This window comes from Mercurialis annua, linkage group LG5 (assembly GCF_937616625.2).
Source record: "Mercurialis annua linkage group LG5, ddMerAnnu1.2, whole genome shotgun sequence".
NCBI classification, from domain to species: domain Eukaryota; kingdom Viridiplantae; phylum Streptophyta; class Magnoliopsida; order Malpighiales; family Euphorbiaceae; genus Mercurialis; species Mercurialis annua.
Window position 1 is genome coordinate 55806438 of NC_065574.1, and position 23972 is coordinate 55830409.

Consider the following 23972-nt stretch of genomic DNA (forward strand, 5'->3'; position numbering starts at 1 on the left):
TTCTCTCATTTTAATTACGCCGTTTAAACATCTTCATTTCCATACAACAACTATCAATTTTTTCCAAAATCCATATTCCGTTAAAAAAGGGGCAAAAATTGCCGACGTGTCACTATTCGGGTTTTTATGGGATGCCCTATCCGGTTGCCAAGTCAGCAATTTTCATCGAATTTTTGAATGGTGTATGAATGTGAGAAAAATTGGTAGTTCGTATATGAAAATGATAATTTTTAAACGCTGTGATTAAAATGAAAAAATTTATAAAGTTGATAAATTTTTTATGACCTTGACCCTTTTAATGATAATGAGCATATATTTAAAGATTAATTATTATTATTTGTATAAAATTTGGTCTAAACTACTATTTTTTTTCAAATTTTAACAATCACTATTTTTTTATTTATTAATTGAAATCCTCCTATAAAAAAACTTTAATTAAAAAAATATATTAAAATATGAGAATAAAAATAGTAATTTTTTAAAATTTACAAGAGAAACAATAGTTTGAACCTACAATCATGGCGGTAACCAAAAACTTTAAAGTTAAGATAGACTCCAGTCTAGACTAAGTCCATTTTTTTTGAAGAAAGATGTAGGATTTGTAGCGAATTAAGGGTTAAAGGAAGGTTAAACCCAAGTTGCCGGTAAGTCGAAAGTGATAAAAAAAAGGGTTAATTATATATAAAATCACCACCTTTACACGAATTTTTAAAAATAACACGATCTTTAAAACGTGTCAATTCAGGGCATCACCTTTCATTTTTTTTTTCAAAAACAACATGAGCACGTTTTTAGATAAAATTTTGCTGACTTGGACACCCGATGGGGGTGCCACGTGTCATGCCACGTCAGCAAAAATACCACTAAAAATGTGTCCATGTTGTTTTTGAAAAGAAATGAAAGGTGGTGCCTTGAATTGCCACGTTTTAAAAGCCGTGTTATTTTTGCAATTTTGTATAAAGGTGGTGATTTTATATGTAATTAACCCTAAAAAAATTAAACTGAATAGCGAAATAATTGTGGATCTGCCATTTACAATAATTAACCCCATATCAATATACTAGATATGAAAAGAAAAAAAAGAAGCGCAGGACCATTTCAAATAAAGAACACATACATTAACAAATAATTTATTGAATATTGATGGACAGAAAGTTGGATGAAAATTAATTAAGTAATTAGTTATAAAATAGAAACATTTGGATGAAATGATTGTCTGGTGGAAATTGTATTCAATGTAATACCGAGAGGATCTCCTCCGAGTTCTTCAAGTATGACTAAGAGGTTGTTAAGTTTTTTGAGAAAGGCTCGAGGGATATAATACCTATATATACATACATATATGAAAACTCAACGTTAATCATAAATGGATATGTAGTAATAATCGCAAAAAATTTAATATTTTTTTTTTAGATTTTTAAAACTATATTCAAACTTTTTAAAGGCAGTAAATTAATTTTGATTTGATTAATTTGTTAAAAGTCTATTTAATTTTTTCAAAATTAATTTATAATTGACAACTGCTCTTTTTTTTTTTTTTACATTCGATATTTATCACGTTAGCACATCAAAATTAATTTTGAAAAATTAGATAAATTTCCAATAAATCAAAATAGACTTAATTTTTTTTTAAGATTTACATAAATTTATGAAAAGTCGAAAGGAGTTGGATATTTAGCACCAATAAATATAATAATCATAAATAATTGGATTAATTGCAAATTAAATCACGAACTTTACTCTTTGTAATTACAACATAAATTTTGAAATTTGACAATTTCAATAAACAACTTTAATCTTTTGGCAATTGGTACATCAAGTTAAAAAAACACTAACGTGAACATTGTAATATATAGTCATATGTTGTTGCATGATAGGTCGGTGTGGCAATTTGCTAAAAATAAAAGTTGATTATTAACACTGTCAAATTTTAAAATTCGTGTTTTAATTGTAAATTACGCTAATTTTCGTGATTTAATTTGCAATTAACTCTAAATAATTTAAACTCACAATGTTTGGGAAGAGTGGCCTTTGGATGTAAGAAATGAAGTCCAATATCGACCGATGCTTTCCCCATTGATCCACACCTCACCTTTGCTCATTTTTGCAAGGTTTAAAACCACTGGATCATTTCCTTGAGGTGTCTCAAATTCTAACTGTACGATCATGATTTCTAATTATATATTTTTCATTGCAATTTCTTGTCTTTTATAATTAATTAATTAATTAATTCTTTGACTATGCGTATACCTTGTACCAAGTAAGCGGCTCATGATCACCACTCAAACCTTTAGTCCAATTAACTCTCTCCAAACCTTGCTCATTGTATATTTGCAAGTTTTCTCCTAGCAAACCCACCTACATTTCAAACAATTCAATAAACATAAATAATTCATACTATTTATAATCAAAAACAAATATATACAAAATTTGAGATATATAACCTGATATCCCCATTCAAAATTATTGGTAAGATTATAGAATTGTTTTTCTTCGGTGCATTCAACTTCAACTCTAGTTAAACCAGCATATCTCTTCTCCAGAAATGGTCCTGAATCCTTGATAACAAAAAATATAACACTCAAAGAAATGCATATGTAATAACAAATTATCAAATGCAACAAATGTGACACGTAAATATGCCACACATCTTTACAAATATATGAATCTTGTTTAGATATTTATTGGCCTAATGGTAAAAAATCCCAAACCTTTACTTCTTCTTGCAATTTAAATCAAATCTTTTAATTTTTGTAATAATAACCAAATTGCAATTTTTGTTGCAATAATAGTCAAATTGGTGGTCAAACTTATTGTTTTTAATTAAGATATTAGACTATTATTATATTTTAATGTATAATAATATATTAAAAGTCACAAGAAGTGGCAAAAAATTCAAAAACATTCACATAAAAAGTGCAATTTGGCTATTATTGTAAAAAAAATGCAATTTAGCTATTATTACAAAAATTAAAAAATTTGATTTAAATTGCAAAAAGTTGTAAAGGTTTGGATTTATTTTTTGCCATTAAGCCATATTTATTTATTTAATAAAAAATATAATTAGTTAACACAAGTAGTCGTGTCCAAATTAGTTTATTTAGATTATGAACATTGGATGAGTTGACATTTTGGGTTTAATAGACAAGTTAAAAAAAAAAAACGTAAACCAGTCAAATAATTTAAAATTATGTTTTTCCAATTTTTTATTCACTTTTATATGCTTTATATTTCTACTTTATATGTTCCGTATTAGAGATGTATCAAAAATATATAAATAATTTTTTTTACGGTATTCAATATGTATTTGTGATGCATCTTTTATTGGTAATAGTTATAGCGTAAAGTGAATTGTTTTTAGATAAAGATGAAAATTTTGAGATCAAAGCATTTTTTTGATAGTTAAAGTTTTTATTTATATCTTTATAATTTATCCTAAAACATTTGTATGTTAGACCACTAATTATTGAACCCTTACAAAAATGATAATCTAATTAAAGTTGAACACCCTAAACAGAGGAAAAAATGTATATATGTGTAAAAAAAAAAAAAATCAAAAAAAAAGAAAGTATATATGTTACCGGCAATCCAGCCATAACGCTGAGTATAGAAATAGCGGTGGCATCATTTACGATAATTGGTACGTGCATGGAAAATGGACCTTTATCATTTTTACTTCCATGAAATGATCCTGAAATGAAGAGTTTAAATTAAAAGGCAGTATTAATTATATTATATTACATATTAAAGTTTAGATTAATGATGGACGGACCTGAGTATTTCTTATCCACAAAAATATGTGCAAGGTGCGCAAGCGAGTCCACATGAAGAACCGGTTGGGTGCATGATGAGTTTGGTTTAAAGCTATTAAAAAAAGAAACGGAGATATTATATACAAAATACAAATGGTGTTTGAACTTTTATAGTTTTATATTTTGATATTTAAACTTTAACTTTTTTCTATATTAGTGTTTTAACTTTTTAAAAAGTGTTTATAGCTGATTTCAGGTCATCATTGTGTTAAAAGATAAAAACAATACCAACTTTTACTTAAATGTTGCGTCATATTAGTAGAAAAGATGATTGTGTGTATAATGAGACATTTGTATATATGGAATTAAAATGACAATCATATCGGTAAGTTTTAAATTTATTTTTTAGCTCTAGAATAATCGAATGACCGAAAATAACTGAACAGACTCATTTGACACGTTTTGAAAAAGTTGAAACATTAATATATAGAAAAAAGAAAAATTTAGATTCCGAGATAGAAGATTTGAAAAATGTCAGACACCGTAAATGTATTTTTTTGGCCAAACCCATATAGAGGTCCCTGTACTTTACACTTTTTTTTCTGTAGGTCCTTATACTTCATTTTTATATTATTTGGTCCCTCTACTTACCTATTTTTGATTTCCAGGTCCTTTTTGAGTTTTTTCCAGTCCCGCTACTTATAACTTTTGTTTCCTCCAGTCCTTCTACTTTCAATTTTTGTTTCCTCCAGCCACACAAAAGGACCGGAAAAAACTCATGAAGGACCTGAAAATCAAAAATAGATAAGTAGAGGGACTAAATAATACAAAAATGAAGTATAAGGACCTACGGAAAAAAATGTGTATAGTACAAGGACCTCTATATGGGTTAAGCCTATTTTTTTCCTTAAGAAGATAGAAACTAATGTTGGATGATGTAAAAAATAAATTAATAGATACCTAAGAGTATACCAAAGATAATCGGATGTATCTTTGGTGGTATTCATGTGTTCTAAGAGATGAGATGATTTGATTTTGGTATCTTCGTACTTTGGGATCACATCTTCGTATTTTTGCCATTTATCTGCAGCATTCAATTTTTGGTTTGATGTGATGATTCTCTTGTTGGGCGCCACATGTACCTGATGACAATACATATTCCTTTTACTGCATGCTGCTATAATCAGCCAAAACAATTTAATTCTTCTTTTTTTACCTTTGCAGTGTTGAATTTGATGTTTTCGCAGTCGGGTAAGATGCTGATTGATACCGGAGGCAATTCGAATGATTTATTTCTAAATTCGACCGTTGCATTCGTTGAATTATTATTATTTATAAGAAATGCTGCACATCCTGCTTCTGGTGCTTCAAATTTATACGCCTGCAGTGTTTTTAAAATGAATTAATGTAAATTATTTGAATTGATAAATAAGTATATAAGCACCTGTTGAAGGGGACCCAGTGAGAAGTTAGTTTGCACTCCCTGGAGTAGAGCTTTTGAGCAGGATTTGATTATAGCATGCAACTCTTTCAGATGGCCCCATTTTGGCTGCCTGATTAAACCTATTTTACATCAAATATATTATTACTAAAAGCAAAAGGTTAATTTGATCATTAAATTTACTACTCGGATAAAATAACTAACTCTCAGCAGCTTTAATCAATTAAAAATAATACTTCTTATTTTTAAGTAAATTAAGGACAATACTTTTAATTTTTAGGTCAATTAAGGATCAAATCAAGTCATTCCGGACACTAAACTTGTTCATACTATACAATTTTATGTTTAATTGATATAAAAATAGAGCGTATAATTCTAATAAATTAATCAAAATAACCGAAAGTGGGTTGTTTGATCCCGAGTCATAAATTTATGTACCGAGTTGACTCTTTACTCTTATTACTAATAATCCCATTTACATTAAACATGTTATTAGTAACTAAAAGAAATGAGCAGCTAGATACCATATTCATCAAGGGGAGCTTGATCATAATAACTTGTTATCACATAAGCTGCTGCTGTTCGGCCGAAATTTGTTCCACCATGGTACTGATTTTTTGTTTTTCCGAAAAGAAAATTCTCCATCAAAGAATATTCAATGTACGTGCAGTTAACTCATATAATCATTTAAATGATAATTTAGTATTATACCATGTAATAATTTATATAGCTCCCATTTCTTGCAATGAAAAGGGCCACATGAAATGCTATGTCCTGAGCTGACCTTATGTATGCTTCTCCCCCATATACTTGATAGCTGTTTTACATAAAATTTATTTTAATTGAGATATTAAGACACAAAAACATGGCTGGAATTAAAAGAAGATGAGAAAGGACATAAACAAAAAACATCAATGTTTACTCTCAAACTGATGTAAATGGTCAAGCGGGATAAACATATCAGTCATTTTCAATTATTTCTGATTTAAGTTTTTTTTTGAAAGAATTGTCAAGATATAATTAAGTATTTTACTAATACTAAAATATTCTCATTTAGTTATAATTTAAATTATCATTTTCCCTTAGAAATTTGCTGACGTGTCACATTCGGTTCGTTATGGCATGTCATTATCCGGTTGCCAGCTCAACAATTTTCATCGGATTTTTGAACGGTGTATGGATTTGAGAAAAATTGGTATTCATGTATGAAAATGACGATTTTTAAACGACGTAATTAAAATGAGAAACACGTAAAGTAAGTGAATTTTTATGAGATTAAACCATTAAAAATGATACAGTGTTAATACATACAATGATGTCCAATTCTCTGTCCAAAGTGATGGTTTCTTCGGCGAATTAGGCCCTTCAAAAGTTTCTCCACATTTCATTCCGTTACATGTATTTATCTGTCAATATATCAAATTAACATTTAAATTAGATAAAAGTGGAATTATAAATTATTTTTGGATCATAATTCTTTTTTAATTGATTGAACATGATATCTTATCAAAAATCTAGACTGCATCTCTAATTCCTTCAGATAATGGATCATGTCCTTAGCTCAATGAGATATTTGTTACTCTCCTTTGGTTGCAAATGAACAATACTTAGCTTCTTAGAGGCCATATTATAGTGCCTCAACTTCAACAATAATCACCTCTAACTTGTAATCTAGCAATTTTAATTCTGCATCCATGTCTCTTTCTTTATTGCAAATAACCATCCCCCACACCGATCTTGCGGGCATCAATATTTAACTTCACTAAGTCATCTTCAGTACTGATTGTAATTTTGGTATCAAACTCAGACAGTTCTATTTTCTCATAAGTTAATTTGTTGATTAGAAGTCCAATTGGACCCTGTCAGCTCCATCCATAATTATTGTGCAACTTACCTTATTCCTCTCAAAGCAAACCTGATTATTTGTATACCATATCATCGATCCATGTCAGTGTCCAAAACTGTTGGCTAAAGGCCCTACCTTTAAGGCCCATGTTTTGATGATAACAAAATATCCACTAATGTTTCTGTCAAGTGTTTGTGAAGGATACATTAGATAATGAAGGTTCTAGAAGTTTCATAAAACTACTAGCTCGGAGGCTAAGCCAAACCTAGAAGGACATTTCGATAATCAAATGGTTAATATATCCTTGGAGAAATATCAATGAACATGCCATCTATGGAGAGCACAATGACATATCATCCATGTGAAACAAAGGATAAGCAAAGACCTTAAATGGAGAAAACATAATTCATCAGTAAGCTAAAGGATTAGCTTAACGTTAACGGTCTCTCAACCTAATCCAACAGCTTACCAATTGTACGCACAAATCAGCCTCTGCCAGAAGAAGATAAAATTAGCTCAACGGTCTCTGATACCAGACCAGACAACTGACATATCAGTCTGGCAATCGTACGGACAGATCAGCCTTTGCTAGAAGAAGACAAAATTAGCTCAACGGTCTCTGACACCAGACCAGACAACCTGACACGTCAGTCCGCCATTCGTACGGACAAATCAGCCTCTGCCAGAATAAGACAGAACTAGCTCAACGGCTCTATTAGCTCGTCAGCAGACTAGTGATTTATCATCTTGCACACATATGGTTATGGACAAATAAAATATTGAAGGCCCATATTTATCTGAGTGCTTGCAAGGCCCACATTCTAGAAGAGTCTTGAATATTCTATCTTGAAGATCAAGTATATTGCCTAGAGGGCATTTTCGGAATTAGCATGAGGATCTCCAGCTCAGCAAACAAGAACAGGCTGACAGTGTACCTTGTACTATACAAATCAGGCTGCCAGCACTAGCAAACAAAAGTGAGCACAACCTGATTGGCCAAGTCAGCCTAGAAAAGGCTCCTCCTTTTGTCACCTTGTACACCTTGCCTTGAGGATAAGAATTAAAGAAAATAGGAGGATGACTCAGCCCTAATTCTAGAATATTCTATTCTCTCTATAAAAGGAAGACTTCACTCATTGTATATATTGTGTGTGGGATGTGAGAGCATCAAAGCACCACCAAAAAGAGCTTCATCTTTGGTTTCTCTCTCTATCTTTAAGGGTTTATCATGTATTAAATGAGAAAGTAAACACCCCATTTTATATGTATTTGTGAGAAGGTTTCAAGCTCCTTGTGAGAATAGCTTGTAGGAAGCAGACTAGTTCTGGGTAAAATTAGGCTGTGACCTGTTAATTGCTGGAGCTAACAAAAACCAGTGGTTCAGGGAGCAGATTAGTTTTGGGTGAAGCTGAAGTTGTGACCTGTTAGTTTCTGGAGCTAACGAAAACCAGTGGTTCGGGGGAGCAGAATAGTTTTGGGTAAAACTGAAGCTGTACCCCGTTAGTTTGCTGGAGCTAATGAAAACCAGTAGAGCATATTGGTTTTGGGTAAAGCTGAGGCTGTGAACCTATTAGTTTGCTGGAACTAATCAAAACCAGTAGGAAGGGCAGCAGATTAGGTTTTTGGTAGAACTAGGGATGTATCCTTTCAAGGCTTATCTCTAGCCCGTAATAGAGATTGAAGTGCAAGTTAAATACTTAAGGACGAGGTCCTTAAGGAGTGGATGTAGGCAGGGTTGCCGAACCACTATAAATCTGGTGTTCTTTCCATATGCTTTCAATACCGCTCCATTAGCTTGCTGTTTTACTAGCTTACTGTTTTACAAAAGGATTTTCTAAAAGACTTTAAATGTTTTATACCATTACTCTGAAATGCTTTACAAGTTATAATTAGCTTGTACATTTAACTGACCAAAGAGTTTATCAAAACAGTTTTCCAAAAGACTTTAGTTAGCTTATATTTGATTAGCTTTTAAAAGGTTTCTAATCAACCAGCTTGATAAGTATTTCAGTTTAGTATTATTTCAGAAAAGTTTTTAAAGTCTCAATTCACCCCCCCTCTTGAGCTATTGCCGGACCCAACAAAAACAAATCCACATCTACCTCTTGAATGTTGCTTAGCTATTGCTCCGACAAGTTGATAAATCCATCATAAGGCGAACTTTGAGTATCAAACCCCAATCTGCTAGCAAACCAGATTCCACGAAACCATAATAGAGAAGAATCCCATTTTACTGTAATGGCATAACCATTTGTTATTTAAGTTGCTTCTTCTCCAAGGCATACTATAATAACACTAGCATCACACTCTTTATAATTAGCATCATGGGCTTATCATTCCATCCCTCACCATCTAGTAACACCATATCACCTGCCAATATGTTTGAATTTGTATTCATCCTTTGTGAATTCCCCCAAAAGATTATCTCTAGGTAACTAGGGATCTTGAAATACTCGAGATGCTTTTCTATACCCTACTTTCATTCTCAATATTTAAACATTTAAGTAAAATTATTTTTTAATTTATATATTAAAAATAATAAGTTAAATACAATAAAATTAAAAATGTTACTTTCCTACCCTATTTTGAAATATTAGGCGGCAGTAGAGGTCAGCAACGTACTCATTGCGTTTTATTTGTCAAAACTCAAAATTTATGCCATCGTTAACAATGTGTCACCTATCAGCAGATATAATCAGAAGAAAGAATTTTCTTCAGCTTCAGAGGTTACTTGCTTCCTAAAATAGCTGACTTGGATAGCTGACTTGGCTTATTTTGATTGGCTAAACTGTGATGTCACATAGATAGTGTGTTAGTTTGTGATTAAGCAATTGTATGATGCCAAGTGTGTTTGGCAGTTAGCTTTGGATTCTCTTGTAACCTATATAAACAAGCCTAGCTTGTTTATTTCCAGCTAATTGATTTTTCTGCCATTTACAAAGTTTAATATGGTATCAGAGCATTAAGCTCTCAAAGGCAGTTATTTTTTTTCTCATTTTCTCGAGAAACAAACAGCTCATACCCAGTTGATTTTTTCTGATCAATCAAGAAACAAATTACTTTTTCAGATTCCTCACATCACTGTGATTTTGTTGATTGTGTTTTTCTTGAAGAAATGGCAACAAACAGTACACAAAACGCTTGGAGACAAGAAGAAAATCCTTAGAGTTTGTACTACATTCATCAAAATGAAAATCTTGCACTTGTTTTAGTAACTCCTGCATTGAATGGAGTCAATTATCATTCCTGGTCAAGGTCTATGAGAAGAGCTTTGCTTGCCGAGAACAAGATGAAATTTGTGGATGGATCAATCACAGTACCTTCAAAAGATAATCCGTTGTACTCTGTTTGGGGAAGGAGTAATAATCCGGTGATATCTTGGATCCAGAATTCTGTTTCTCCTCCTATTAGCAAAAGTATTGAATGGATTGATTCAGCATTGGAAGCATGGATAGATCTTGAATCCAGGTTTGCTCAAGGAGATTCTTATAGAGTTTCTGATTTACAAGAAGAACTTAATAATTTCAATCAAAATAGCTTGTCTGTGGTTGATTACTTTACTCATTTGAAAGAAATTTGGGATGAACTCAATAACCTAAGGCCATTTCCTATCTGCAATTGTAATCCACAGTGTAGTTGTGGTGTATTTGATAAACTTCAGAAGTATAGGGATAATGATGCTGCAATCAAATTCTTAAAAGGTTTAAATGAGAACTTTGGTACTTTGAGATCACAAGTGATGATAGTGGATCCTTTGCCTGCTGTTAACAAAGTTTTTGCTTTAGCTAGCCAACATGAAAGACAGATTATAGGAGGCAACTCAATGATGAAGATAGCTGAACCTAATGTGTTCTTTACCAAAGTAAACCAAAGCAGTCCAGGATTTCACAATGCAGAACCCTCTAATGTTCAAAATGCTGTTGTTTTTCCTGGTAACAATTACCAGAAGAAAACCAATTTTCAAGGAAGTCCAGGTAACACAAGCAACTTTACTGGTTATAGAGAATACAACAGTCAATTGAAGTGCACCCACTGTGACTATAATGGTCATTCAGTAGACTGGTGCTATAAAAAGCATGGTTATCCCCACTGGCTATAAGCCTAAATCAAAGCAGAATATTAGCTATGCTAATCAGATTGAATGCACTGGAAATGATTCTACTGAACTTAATTCATCATTCTCCTCACCTCAAGGAGTTTTTCACAAAGTCATTTCAGATTGTAATGACATATAAGAACAGGATCCACCTATGCAGTTTACTGCAGAACAATCAAATTATGCAACTTCTGCATAATTCTCAAAATGTTCAACCTTCTATAAACTCAGTCTCAACATCTTTCACTCCAGCATGCAATAATTCAGGTATAAAATCACTTTCTTATTTTGGAAATTCAAATTTACAAAAGAATATATGGATTATGGATAGTGGGGCCACTGACCACATCATTTGTTCTTTAGATTATTTTACAAACTATAAACCAATTTTAAATTGTTTTGTGCATATGCCTAACAGTCAAAAGCTAGAGTTACTCACATTGGAACCATTCACTTATCATCAACCTTTACTTTACAAAAAGCCCTTTTTGTTCCCAGCTTTACCTTTAATCTCATATCTGCAAGTCAACTAACTAACTCTGAACAATGTTACATTCTACTACATTCTAATTAGTGTTTCATTCAGGATTCAAACCTCGAAGAGGATTGGTTTAGCTAAGAAGTTTCAAGGTCTCTACTATTTGATTCAACCAGAATTCAGCAGACCAAAAATTACTACAAATTCTACTTCCAATATCAGTCAATTCTCTCCATCAATTGACACATCTCAATTGTGGCATTTTAGATTAGGACACCTTTCAAATCATAGATTAGCCATTCTACAAAACCTTGATTCCCAAATCACAAAACCAAAAATAGACCACTGTAGCATTTATCATTTTGCTAAGCAAAAGAAACTTTCTTTTCCTGTTAGTACTTCAATTGTACAAAGCAAATTTGATACATGTTGATATTTGGGGACCTTTCAAAGTTACTTCTATTTATGGCCATAAATATTTTCTGTCCATAGTTAAAGATAAAACCAGATATACCTGGATTTATATGCTTAAACTCAAATCAGATGTTCAAACTCACCTTCGAAGCTTCATTACACTTATAGAGACACATTTTGATTCCAAAGTAAAAATCATTAGAAGTGATAATGGATTGGAATTCAATATGCCTGTTTTTTTACAGAAACAAAGGTATAATACATCAAACCACTTGTGTGTATACCCCTCAACAAAATAGCATTGTTGAGAGAAAACATCAACACCTCCTGAATGTTGCTAGAGCTTTAAGATTTCAAGCTTCTTTACCCTTACATTTTTGGTCCGATTGCATTCTTCATGCAGCTTACCTAATAAACAAAACTCCCTCACCCATAATTGATAAATTTACTCCTGTTCAACTTCTCTATAATAAAATCCCTCTTTTTAGTAATCTCAAAACTTTTGGCTGTCTTGCATATGCATCAAATATAGATCACATGAGAACAAAATTTGATGCTAGAGCATCTCAATGCATTTTTTTAGGATTTCCTCCTTATACTAAAGGGTTATAGACTATATGATTTAACAACAAAAACTATTTTTCTTTCAAGAAATGTGATCTTTTATGAAACTATTTTTGCATTTTCAAAATCACCTAAAGCAACTGATTTGGCAAGTGTTCCTACTATCTGTGCTCCTAATTCTAATGAGGATGAATATTTTGATACTGAATTTAATATTATACCTGACTTATTGCCTGTCACCACAAATGAACCACAATTACATACTTCACCTACTTTGCCAAATTCTCCTATTCCATCCAACACTCAACCTAATGATCAACCTATAATTGAAACTAGAAAGTCTTCTAGAATCAAATATGCTCCCAGTTATCTTCAGGACTATCATTGTGCCTTGAAGACAAAACCTACTTTCAAACCTACCAACACCTCTACACCCCATTCTATTAATTCTGTTCTTTCTTACAATCATAATTCTGCTTCCTACAAAGCTTTCACTTTACAAATATCAACTTTTTCTGAACCAAAGAGTTACTCAGAAGCTGTAAAGCATTCTTGCTGGCAGCAAGCCATGAATGCAGAGCTTACTGCATTACAGAACAATAATACTTGGGATCTTTGCTCTCTACCTCATAACAAGAAAGCAATATAGGATGTAAATGGGTATATAAAGTGAAACATAATCCAGATGGATCCATTGAGATGTACAAGGACATATTGGTAGCTAAGGGTTATAACCGACAAGCTGACATTGATTACTTAGACACATTCTCACTTGTTGCTAAGATGATTACCGTTAAACTTTTACTTGTTGTTGCAGCTTCCAAACAGTGGTATCTTCATCAACTTGACATCAATAATGTCTTCCTTCATGGTGATCTTCATGAAGAGATTTATATGCAACCTCCTCCTGGCTTACAAGATTCTACTAATCAAGTTTGCCTTCTTAAAAAGTCTCTATATGGCCTGAAACAGGCAAGTAGGGAATGGAATTGTAAACTCACATCTGCTCTCTCTCAACAAGGTTACAATCAAGCTACTAGTGACACCAGTCTCTTTATCAAGACTAATTATGGCTCTTTCACATCTCTCCTTGTTTATGTAGATGATGTTATTCTTGCTGGTAATGACATGTCTGAAATTACAGCAGTTAAGAGGTTCCTTCATGATTGTTTCAAGATAAAGGATTTGGGTATTTTGAAGTTCTTCCTTGATCTTGAAGTAGCTCATTCCAAGAAAGGCATTTATCTTTCTCAAAGAAAGTACACTCTTGATCTCCTGCAAGATACTGGTTTTCTAGGATGCAAACCAGTTTCAACACCAATGCTTTCTACACACAAATTGTCTCATGATACTGGTGATCCTCTTCCTGATGCTTTTGTTTACAAAAGACTCATAGGCAAGCTTATCTATTTGTGTACCACCAGACCGGACATTTCCTTTGCTGTTCAACAGTTTTCACAATACCAGGACAAACCTACTACAACGCATTTGCAGTCTGTTCATCACCTTCTAAGATACTTAAAATCTGCTCCTGGTCAAGGTATTTTCTTTGCTGCAGACAATTCATTACTTCTTAAAGCCTTCTCAGATTCTGATTGGGCAGCTTGTTCAGACATTAGAGGGTTAGTAACTGGTTTTTGTGTGTTTCTTGGTTCTTCTTTGATTTCCTGGAAGTCCAAAAAGCAAACAACTGTTTCTAGAAGTTCATCTGAAGCAGAATATAGGGCCTTAGCTTCTGCCACATGTGAAGTTCAATGGTTGTTATATCTCCTTCATGATATTGACATTCCACATTCTTCTCCTGTTTCACTTTACTATGATAATCAATCAGCTCTTCATATTGCAAGAATCTAGTCTTTCATGAACGAACCAAACACATAGAAATCGATTGTCATTTGGTTCATATCAAGCTTCAAGAAAGAGTTATTCATCTTCTACCTGCTAGCTCTTCTAATCAGCTAGCAGATTGCTTCACAAAGGCTTTGGCTCCATCTTTATTCAAGCATTCCACTTCCAAGCTGCACTTACAAGACTTGTATAGTCCAGCTTGAGGGGGACTATCAGCAGATATTATCAGAAGAAAGAATTTTCTTCAGCTTAAGAGGTTACTTGCTTCCTAAGATAGCTGACTTGGATAGCTGACTTGACTTATGTTGATTGGCTAGACTGTGATGTCACAGATAATGTGTTAGTTTGTGATTAAACAATTGTATGATGCCAAGTGTGTTTGGCAGTTAGCTTTGGATTCTCTTGTAACCTATATAAACAAGTCTAGCTTGTTTATTTCCAGCTAATTGATTTTTCTGCCATTTACAAAGTTTAATATCACCATTTGCCCAAAACATTATGCCATTTTATTTGTTAAAATTACTTAAATATTACCGTTTTAATAATTAATTATGTCATTGATGATTTATGTCGTCCCGATTTAACTTTCATGTATAGTATAATATTACAACACGAGTAGAATATATAGAGGCTTACGAGTGGATCAGGAGCATCGACTTGCTTGCACATAATCCATGGAACGCCGGTTTGGAGATCAACTGCCATTTTTGCTGCCCAATGAACGTATGAGCTTCCTTTTTCATGAAATGCTGCCTCAATAATTCCATATTCATTTTCAATCTGTGTTATTATATTTAAGTACCAATCAACTACAGTTTAAAAACTATATTTTAAAAATTCCTCAAGAAAAGGAAAAAAACCACAGTTTCAAAACAATTAATGTTTTAGTTTATACAAACAAGTATGTTACACTGATTTTGTAGTAATTACATGCAGCAAATATAACAAAAGAGTTTATTAATAGAAATAAAACGTTTTAACAATAAACTAGTCCGTAATTAAAGAAAAATTCATACTATCAAATTTAAGAAATTATATATATACAGTTTTATCATCATTAATATGCTATACTATAATTTTTTTTATATGAATATTATTTTATTATCCAAAATTTATCACTTTTTTTCTTTCTAAGTTTTAGGTTAATTTATTGTAAAAATAACTGAAAGTATTAAATTGTATCATTTATCTAATTAAATAATTTATATTTTTATTTGCTATTTGGATATAATTGCTATAAAATATAAAATAATAAAATCAGAGTGATTTTTTTTTTATCCAAGACTTATTGGTAAATATATCATAATTATGGATATATTAATTTATTTTAGCAATAATATGTGATAACATGAGGTGCCCTGTTGTTTTACCTGTGATAAAATAATCGGTCCTCCTAGTGTAGCATATAATTGCTCCGACTTCATCAAGTTTACTATTTTGGTTGTAAAATTTTGCATATAGAGCTGCAAAATAATAATAAAAACCCCATAGCTAATTAGATATTGTTAAATGAATATTCAAATAATTCTTTTTTGTGCAGATATTAATTTGACTTAGAGAAAAGGAGTTGTGCATTACCTTGAAAGGCTCATTATCCGTTCGATAAACAATGTCAGGAACATCATGCAACCAAAATGGAAAACCTCTGCAATTAAATTATTTTATGACATTGTGTTTTTTTAACATTTAAATAACATTTAAAAAATTGATTATTTTCCACACATTTAATTTTGTTAAAATATTCATAATGAGAACTAAAAAAAAAAAAAAAAGGAGAAACTGACCCATAAGTCCATTCAGCATCAATGAAGGGTCCAATCCTAAGGCAAACATAAAGACCTTGTGCTTGAATTTCTTTAATAAATCTCACCAAATCATACCTTCCACTGAAATCATACTGCACAAACATACAATTAAATTGAGATCTAGAGAGGGAAAGAAGAGAGAGAGAGAGAGAGAGAGAGACTAACTTGTCCAGGTTGAGGTTCATGGAGGTTCCAAAACACATAGGTTTGGATGACATCTAGCCCCCCTTCCTTGGCCTTGGCTATCAAAGATGGCCACATCTGTACCAAAATTATACAGCTATATCAAAAATTTAGTCTCATGAAACTTTATTGTGACAGCACACGAGATTGCACAAAATCCTGTATATTTTTTTTATCAAATCCTGTATAACATGATTGCACCAGGGGCGGACCCAGTCGAATTTGATAGATGCACGGTCCCATACCCAAGTTTGAGAATAGCGAATAAAATGAGTCAACCTCTTTTTGGCTTCGGACAAAAAAGAACGGGGAAGCAAGCTATTAAGTTAGATGAAGCCCGGACCCGCTGTTTCCGATTCTCTCCTTATTGTCTCCATTTTAGGACCCGAAACGCATGTCAGACATCCGGATCCATCATTTGGCGCCGTCTGTGGAAACTGTTCCCAGAAAAAATTACAACTGATCGGATCACGAGATGACGGACGTTAACCAAAGACTCCCGGAGACAAATGGCCAAAAAGAAAGGCACGTAGCCAGGCGGACAAGGAGGATCTACCGAGGACAGCCCACGAACGCCCGTAGCACCATACCGTTATTCAAGTGTTGTAAATTATAGGGTTTCTTTGTCCAGAATTTCCCAATCAGACCGAGTGACACTTTTTCCTCCAATGAATCATCCACAACGTCCTCAAGAGTTATCATAATACTTCCCTCCTCAGTAAGACGGAGGCTTGCATACATATCCGTTAGGTTATCATCCATGGTGAAAACTCCACAAACCAGGTAACCAGATGTGAGCAAGAGCAAAACCACGCGAAAATAGACGTGAAAATAGCAAAAACGGAAAGAATCCAAGTGAAACTTCAAGGAAGAAGATAATTAAACCCTTGCCCTAAAAAAATCCTAGGGTAGAGAGAGAAAACTCCACAAAGTAATTGGGAAAGACAATTCACTGGTCTATTAGTAACTTTGTTTTTTCAAATGAATTATTAGTGACGTTATTTATTTGACATAATCCATGTACCTTTTCATTATAGGCACTATAATTCTATTATTACCGAATAAATTATGTCAAATAAATAATGTTTGACTCGTAGGGTGACATGCTTAATTTGTATAGTATCTTTTATAAATATAATGTGTGCATTATATATTATTTTGAGGATATTATTGACAGGAGTAGAAATACTCCTATTTATAGATCGTTTTATGAGTCGTTATTTGCATTTTATTAGTCATTTTTGAGTTTATTAGTGGCTTATTGTCTTTTTGAGAGTTTCAGAAGAAAAATGCAAATGTGGCGATTTTTGGAGCGTTTTTGGTGTTTTCTAGAAGTCCCGATGTTAAAGGAGCGGTTTAGAGCTGACATGGAGTTGAAAGGAGAAGTCTTGGACCTAAGGCAAGAATTACCCATTCGCACACTTATTGCCAAAAGAATGTGCGAGCTAAATTGGAAGGAGACGGTAGCAAATTTCAATAATTGAAGAAAGTTGGAGAATTGCCAAAGTGTGGGGGTGTGCGATCGCACACCTCAGTGTGCGTTCGCACACCACTGCACGATCGCACACTCCTTGCTGAAGGAGTGTGCGACCAAAAAGGGGAGTTACAGTAGCAATCAGAGAAAATGGAGTTTTGGCCAAGTGAGAGAGTGTGCGTTCGCGCACTCCTTACCCGTTCGCACACCTTCTTTAGATTTTCGCCAAACGAAAAATGCCCCTGAATCACTTCCGAAAAATAAAAAAACACGAGGGCACTTCTGGGTATTCACCAACTTCGACCTAATATCATATTTTAGTTCCGGGAGCCGTATAAATACCAATTTATAACATTGAACAAGGGTTCGCTAAATTTTGTATTAGACATAAACCCTAGATTAGTAGTTTTCTTATCTTTTCATTATCAAATTACTCAGTTCTTCATTATTCTACTGTCGATTATCATTAGTTTATTTTCGAACAAGGTACGATTATTATCAATTTCATATTCAGTATTTTATTTAATCTTAGTATGAATTCTTTAATGATTGCTTTTAGTACTTTTATTATTATGTCTAGCTAAACCTTTCGTTGGGGTTATTAATCAAATTATGTCTGTTTAGTAAAATAGAAATTATGGGTTTTTGTTATTGATATGTTCTTAGTTATTGTGCTTAATGCCTAGCCTAAATTGATCACTTAGTCTATGCCATTTGTTTTAATATTAGCTCGAGAGAGTAAAATTGAAATAGAACAACATAATTAGGAATGTAGGAGTTAATTGCGCGAGAGTGAATTAACGAGTGCGTCTTCTTAGGATTCACTTCGTAATCATTCATTTAATCAGTAATTAGGTTAATCATTGTGCGAGAGTGAGTAATTAACATGTTATTCATTAGTTTTATGCTTTTGCCTGTAATTGCTCGAGAGAGAATTTGAGGTGCCTTCGACTAGTCCGAACCATATCAGAACAATACAATCCATAACCCGAATTAAATAAACAGCATAACAAAAATTAATAATCCCTGCTTTTCTCATTATTGTTAAACACCATTTTAATTACAGCTTTAGTCTACTTAATCTACATTAGTTTAAATTTGTCTTTTAATTTACTCAAACAACAAAAATTGTTTTTTGTTGGAATCCCTCCCTTTTTTTCATTTTAAGAAATTGGTTAGTCATCCATTAAATTATTAAATTTAAAAGTACCACATAGTACAGAATACTAAAGAAGGATAACCAGAAAAAAGAATTGTAATAATCAATATTCGTGATGCACGTATTCGTGTATTAGATCTAAAAGTAAAAGGCCTTTCTTGACATTTAACTACAAAGAAAAAAGTTTTTTTCGTTTTAATATTCATATAATATGGAACGAAAAAATCAAAAATCTAGAAAAGAAAAGAATAATTGGAATTACAAGTCTTAGAATTTAGTTGTACAAAAAAAAGAAGAAATATTTTCTTTTTTGAGTGATGTGATCGTGCCATACTTTTTCTTCTTATTTTTAAGTATTGTATTGAAAATATTATGTGAATGAATCAACTAAAAAATCGAATAAGTTAAATTCAAATTTAAAATGAAAAAAATGAAAAAAAGTAAAAAGGAAAAGCTATTATAAAGAAAAATAGAGGTGCGTTTTTATTTGTCTGTGGGTACGAAATCTAGACTTCGCAGTCTATATTACAAATTGGCTACGTACGCTTGCGTATTTTTACCAACAATTATGCTTGGATAGGTGTTTTTTTGTAGGTTATTTATGCAAGAAATTCATGAACCGAGAATCGAATGAATTTGCAAAGAAACGAAGAAATTATATCAAATTGATACTTGTTCATGAATTTGTTGTTTTTTCCTTCTTCAAGACCTCCAATGAGAAAGAGTTCTTCATATTAATTGTAGTAGACATCCTAAAATTTCCAAAACATCAAGAGTTACATCATTCGGAGTTGTCTAGCTCAGGTTATGAAGTTTTCAAGATTGACAAAACTACATGTTGCATTAGTTTACTTACATATTTGACCCTTCTACCTTGATTGGATATTTCGGAATACTTAGAGACCTCTGATGAAATTCTGTTCTGCATTATAAATAAAGTAGACATCTCAAGCTTTCCAATGAATCAAGAACCAAGTCATTTTGTTGTGTATGCAAAGAGTTATGGCTTTCTGAAGTTGGTGGTTGCGCAGAAATCCTGCCGGGCGGCAGGAATGAGTACCTCGGCAAAAATCACTTCTGGAAAGAGGTCCCGCCGAGGTGAACGGATCGTGCTAGGCGGCAGGAATGCCTTGGGCGGCAGGAATCACGGCTGAACATAGAAAAAGTCATCCGGAATGCCCTAAATACATCGGGGATCAATCCTAATTCGAGTCGGACTTGTTTTACAACATAATGGGTGGAATCTTCTACTTCCAGAAGATTTAGAGTATCAAAGATCAAAGTCCAAATTGGATTAGGAGTGTCTCTCTACACATTCAACACTTAATCTTAATTCTAAAAGGAGATTGACTTAGGGCAAAACTCAAGTTTCAAAACCTCTATAAATAGAGCTCAGCTCAAATCTATTCAATCATTCAATTCATTATGTAAATAAAACATATTCGTTGTATATTAGTTTAGTTTAGTTTTAGTTTTTAGATTAGTTGTTCTTTAGCTTAAATTGTAAAATCATCCAAGCACAATTCAGATTTCAAGATTTCATTGAAGTGGATTATTTTCAAGTCAAATCAAGTTTGATTTCTTCTTCCTTCTCTTTAATTATGCAATTCTTAATTGTTTATTTTTTTGCTTTTACCATGTCTACCTAAATTAATTGACTTGAAATATTGTGAGTAGTATGAATGTTAGGTTTAAATTCTGAAAACTAAATCACATATCTTTTTTTGTTAATCAATTTTAGTTATTGAGTTTAATGCTTGCGATTAATTGGCAAATAATTACATGAAGTTTTATTGAATTGTGAGGAGGGAAGTTAAGCAATTTAATCGGAAGAGATAACCAATACATAATTATAAAATATGAGTCAAACCACCATATTTGCGTTATGTGGTTTATGTGGATAACTTGATCTTAATGCTTTGATTATAATTGCGGGTTATTTTCTGTAAGCCGTGACAATAAGGACGATTCGGCGTATTCGGGTTATAATTAATTGGCTAATTCGAGCCCGGAAGCGGGATTAATAATTTTCGATCTATCCTTCATTGCATGTAACAACTAAAATTGATTGATATGATTTAGATTTGTAAGGCGTCGATAATTCATATGAAAGAAATATTTTAGGTTGTTTGTTGTTATTGTTAATTTCTTTTGTTTAGTATTTTGTATTTTATTTAGTTTAATTAAAAATTCAAAAATATCAATTATTTGATTGCCCAAATAATAGTTTAACTAACTATTTTTATATTAAATTCATTTTTCGTGGGTTCGACACTCTACTTACACTTTATTATTTAATCACGATATTGTATACTTGCAATTTTGTGCAACATAAAGGTAAGACATCTTATAAACAAGGTAATCAGTTGACCATCTTTAAAAATAAAATTTGCATTTAAACAACTATATTAATTAGCCTAAATCACATATATTACACACGTTATTAGTATAGATTGGCCACCTTATTTTTCATTTATATCAAAATATAAAAATTTGAACCCTTTTATAATAGTTTCTGGCTTCGCGTAGAGTGATACAAAAGCTAGCATCGAAATTATTACTCCCTGTTAAAATTTATCTAAATATATTTGTATGTTCAAACTAGTGCAACTATACATAGTTATAGTTTTTTTTATCATTATTTAATTTTACTTAAATTTTATAAACTTTAGTTATAAATAAATTAGTATCTTATTTTAAAAAATTATTTTATATTTTATGTGTAAAATAAAATTTAAGTGCAAATACAATTTTTGAGAGTGATGATGAAGAGCATATGGAATGAGCTTCCGGAATTTGATGGAAAGTTTGGACATGATAAAGAGTGTATTTCTTAATTGATAACTAACTTAAATTTTCTCAAAAAAAAAAAACTAACTTAAGTATTAAATATTTTATATAATAAAATATATTTATTAATATTTTTATCATTTATTATTAATGAATATACATAGACAATTTTTTTTGAATAAATAGAAAAGTGATAAGGGACCAAGGTTGACATAAGTCTGGGCGAGCCTGATCTCTGCTACGCTTACAATATCAATAATTGTTTTTTACTAGTAGTAACTTCTAAAATAATGAAGTAGTATAAAATTATTTACAAAAATAAAAATGCAAAATTTAATAGTCTATTCGGATTTGGTCTGATGATTTAAATTTTATCCATTTGAGTGCTATGGTCACAAGTTTGACTATGTCCTTTCCATAAAAATATGGAGTAGTTGAGACTGAAATGTTGTCCACCATAATACGGATTTACTAGGTATGTGGATTTGTAGATGAAAAAAAAAGAATTGGTAGAAATCCTTAGGACGGGGTAAAGCTATTCTCCTTTTTGATTTCAACCATGTAACCGTCCAGCCCGAAAAGCCACGAGAATGGCGGTGCATAACCCGGAGTTTGATAATAATTCTGGGATTCGGCTCGAGATAGTGCATCCTCGTTATAAAAAATATATAATAAAAAAAAATTGATGAAATATTTTGTGTAAATAATTATTAATTGAAAATGAAATATTATATTGGACACAACTTCAGTGTAAAACTATATTAAACTCATAACTCTATTTTAAAATAGAACTTTCAGCGTAAAACTATTTCAAAGATATAGTCCTCGGTGTTAAAATAGGGTTATCACTTTCTGTGAAAAAGGACATGATCTTTGAAGAAGATGAATGGAACTTGAACAATATGATTATAATGTGAAAAAAAAAATTTGATTCTTGAGTTGGAAATAAAAAAATCTTTAATTCTTGAGCAGGTTTTATTTATTATTTTATAAAAAGAAAATTATTTAATGATATATTTGTCCAGCGGGTCGGATGGCGGCCACGGAGTCGTCAAATATCGAAATATTATTAATTAATAAAAATATATTTATTTAAATAAAATATTATTATTAAATTTTCTAATTTTTGGAAGGAGGATTTTTTATTTTATTTTAAATATAACATTAAACCTTATTAAAAATATGTATCAAAATATAAAATATTAATTTAAATTTTTTTGATGTTTGAAGGTGCATTTTTTTTTAAAGAAAATAAGCTTTATTTGAAGATGTATATATGATTTAATTCTACTTCAATCTTCAAAATGATGTCCAAATTAATGTAAAACATAGAAATTAAAAAGAAAAGAAAAGACGGGCATGTACCTCGGGGGTGCTTCGAGGATAGTGAATGGAACCTGAAAACAGAATCTTTCTTTGGCCGTCAATGATGAGAGATCTTCCATCGTATGTGATCTCATCTCCGACAACTCCACTGCCTTCCATGGCGGTTCTTGTAGCCACTAAGGCTGCCCCGATTGCCCAAATAAAGCGTACCCACTCTACCATCTCTCTTAAGATCTTTGCCTTATTGACCTTAGTTTTAGAACATATAGAATATATATCATATTTTTTGGGATATATGTTATATACATACATACGCACACGCTAAAATAATATATTATATCCTTAAAATTTTAGTTCGGTTTGAATTTGAAGAAATCAAATATTTTGTTTTAATTTGATATATTTAAAATTTTTAATTTTTGGCTCAGTTTAATTATCGACATCAAATTTTTATTTAAGTTTACAATCATCAAAATGAATAATTTTTTTTTTTGACAAAAATGAATGGTCTAGTTCAATATGAAAAAACTACATTTTTAAAATTTTGGTTCATTTTGAAAAGAATAAAATTTTTATGCAATTTGGTTTGGTTTGTACCGAACGTACGCTTCTATGAATGAGAATTGATGGAAACCAGAACCGGTGTGCCTGTGTTTAACTCATACCGGATCCATAAACAACTAATTGTCAATAGATTAGATTGCTTGGGATCTCCCTATTCAGGCAGGATCGCCAATAAAAGAAGACCGAGTCTCACAAGACTCGGAGAAAACGTTAATCACAAAAACTAATATGA

General features: G+C 31.8%; 1 protein-coding gene across 2 annotated transcripts; it reads right to left on the reverse strand.

Moving 5' to 3' along the window:
- Positions 1-1120: 1120 nt before the first annotated feature.
- LOC126682176 (beta-galactosidase 6-like) lies at positions 1121-23468 on the reverse strand. 2 transcript variants are annotated; one of them, XM_050377770.2, is made up of 18 exons: positions 23216-23467; positions 16410-16505; positions 16224-16336; positions 16018-16084; positions 15810-15902; positions 15076-15219; positions 6505-6599; positions 5905-6010; positions 5718-5802; positions 5197-5315; positions 4969-5133; positions 4713-4894; positions 3773-3864; positions 3582-3691; positions 2445-2558; positions 2251-2358; positions 2011-2156; positions 1121-1324 (listed from the first exon to the last, which is right to left on the reverse strand). In XM_050377770.2, exons 1-18 carry the CDS (start codon positions 23396-23398, stop codon positions 1183-1185), a joined length of 2160 nt encoding a protein of 719 aa, XP_050233727.1. In that variant the 5' UTR covers positions 23399-23467; the 3' UTR covers positions 1121-1182. The 2 variants fall into 2 exon arrangements, 1 of the variants encoding a protein (XP_050233727.1); XR_007641415.2 differs by lacking the exons at positions 1121-1324; positions 2011-2156 and having other exon boundaries at positions 2260-2358; positions 2445-2551; positions 23216-23468.
- Positions 23469-23972: the final 504 nt, after the last annotated feature.

What these genes read in the sequence shown, in the direction of transcription:
- LOC126682176 (XM_050377770.2), bottom strand. Translation starts at nt 23,398, where the DNA reads ATGGTAGAGTGGGTACGCTTTATTTGGGCAATCGGGGCAGCCTTAGTG. An exon ending in GACCGATTATTTTATCACAG is followed by an intron (nt 15,220 to 15,809) that starts GTAAAACAACAG and finishes ATAATAACACAG; the next exon opens with ATTGAAAATGAATATGGAAT. An exon ending in AGCTCCCCTTGATGAATATG is followed by an intron (nt 5,316 to 5,717) that starts GTATCTAGCTGC and finishes GATGTAAAATAG; the next exon opens with GTTTAATCAGGCAGCCAAAA.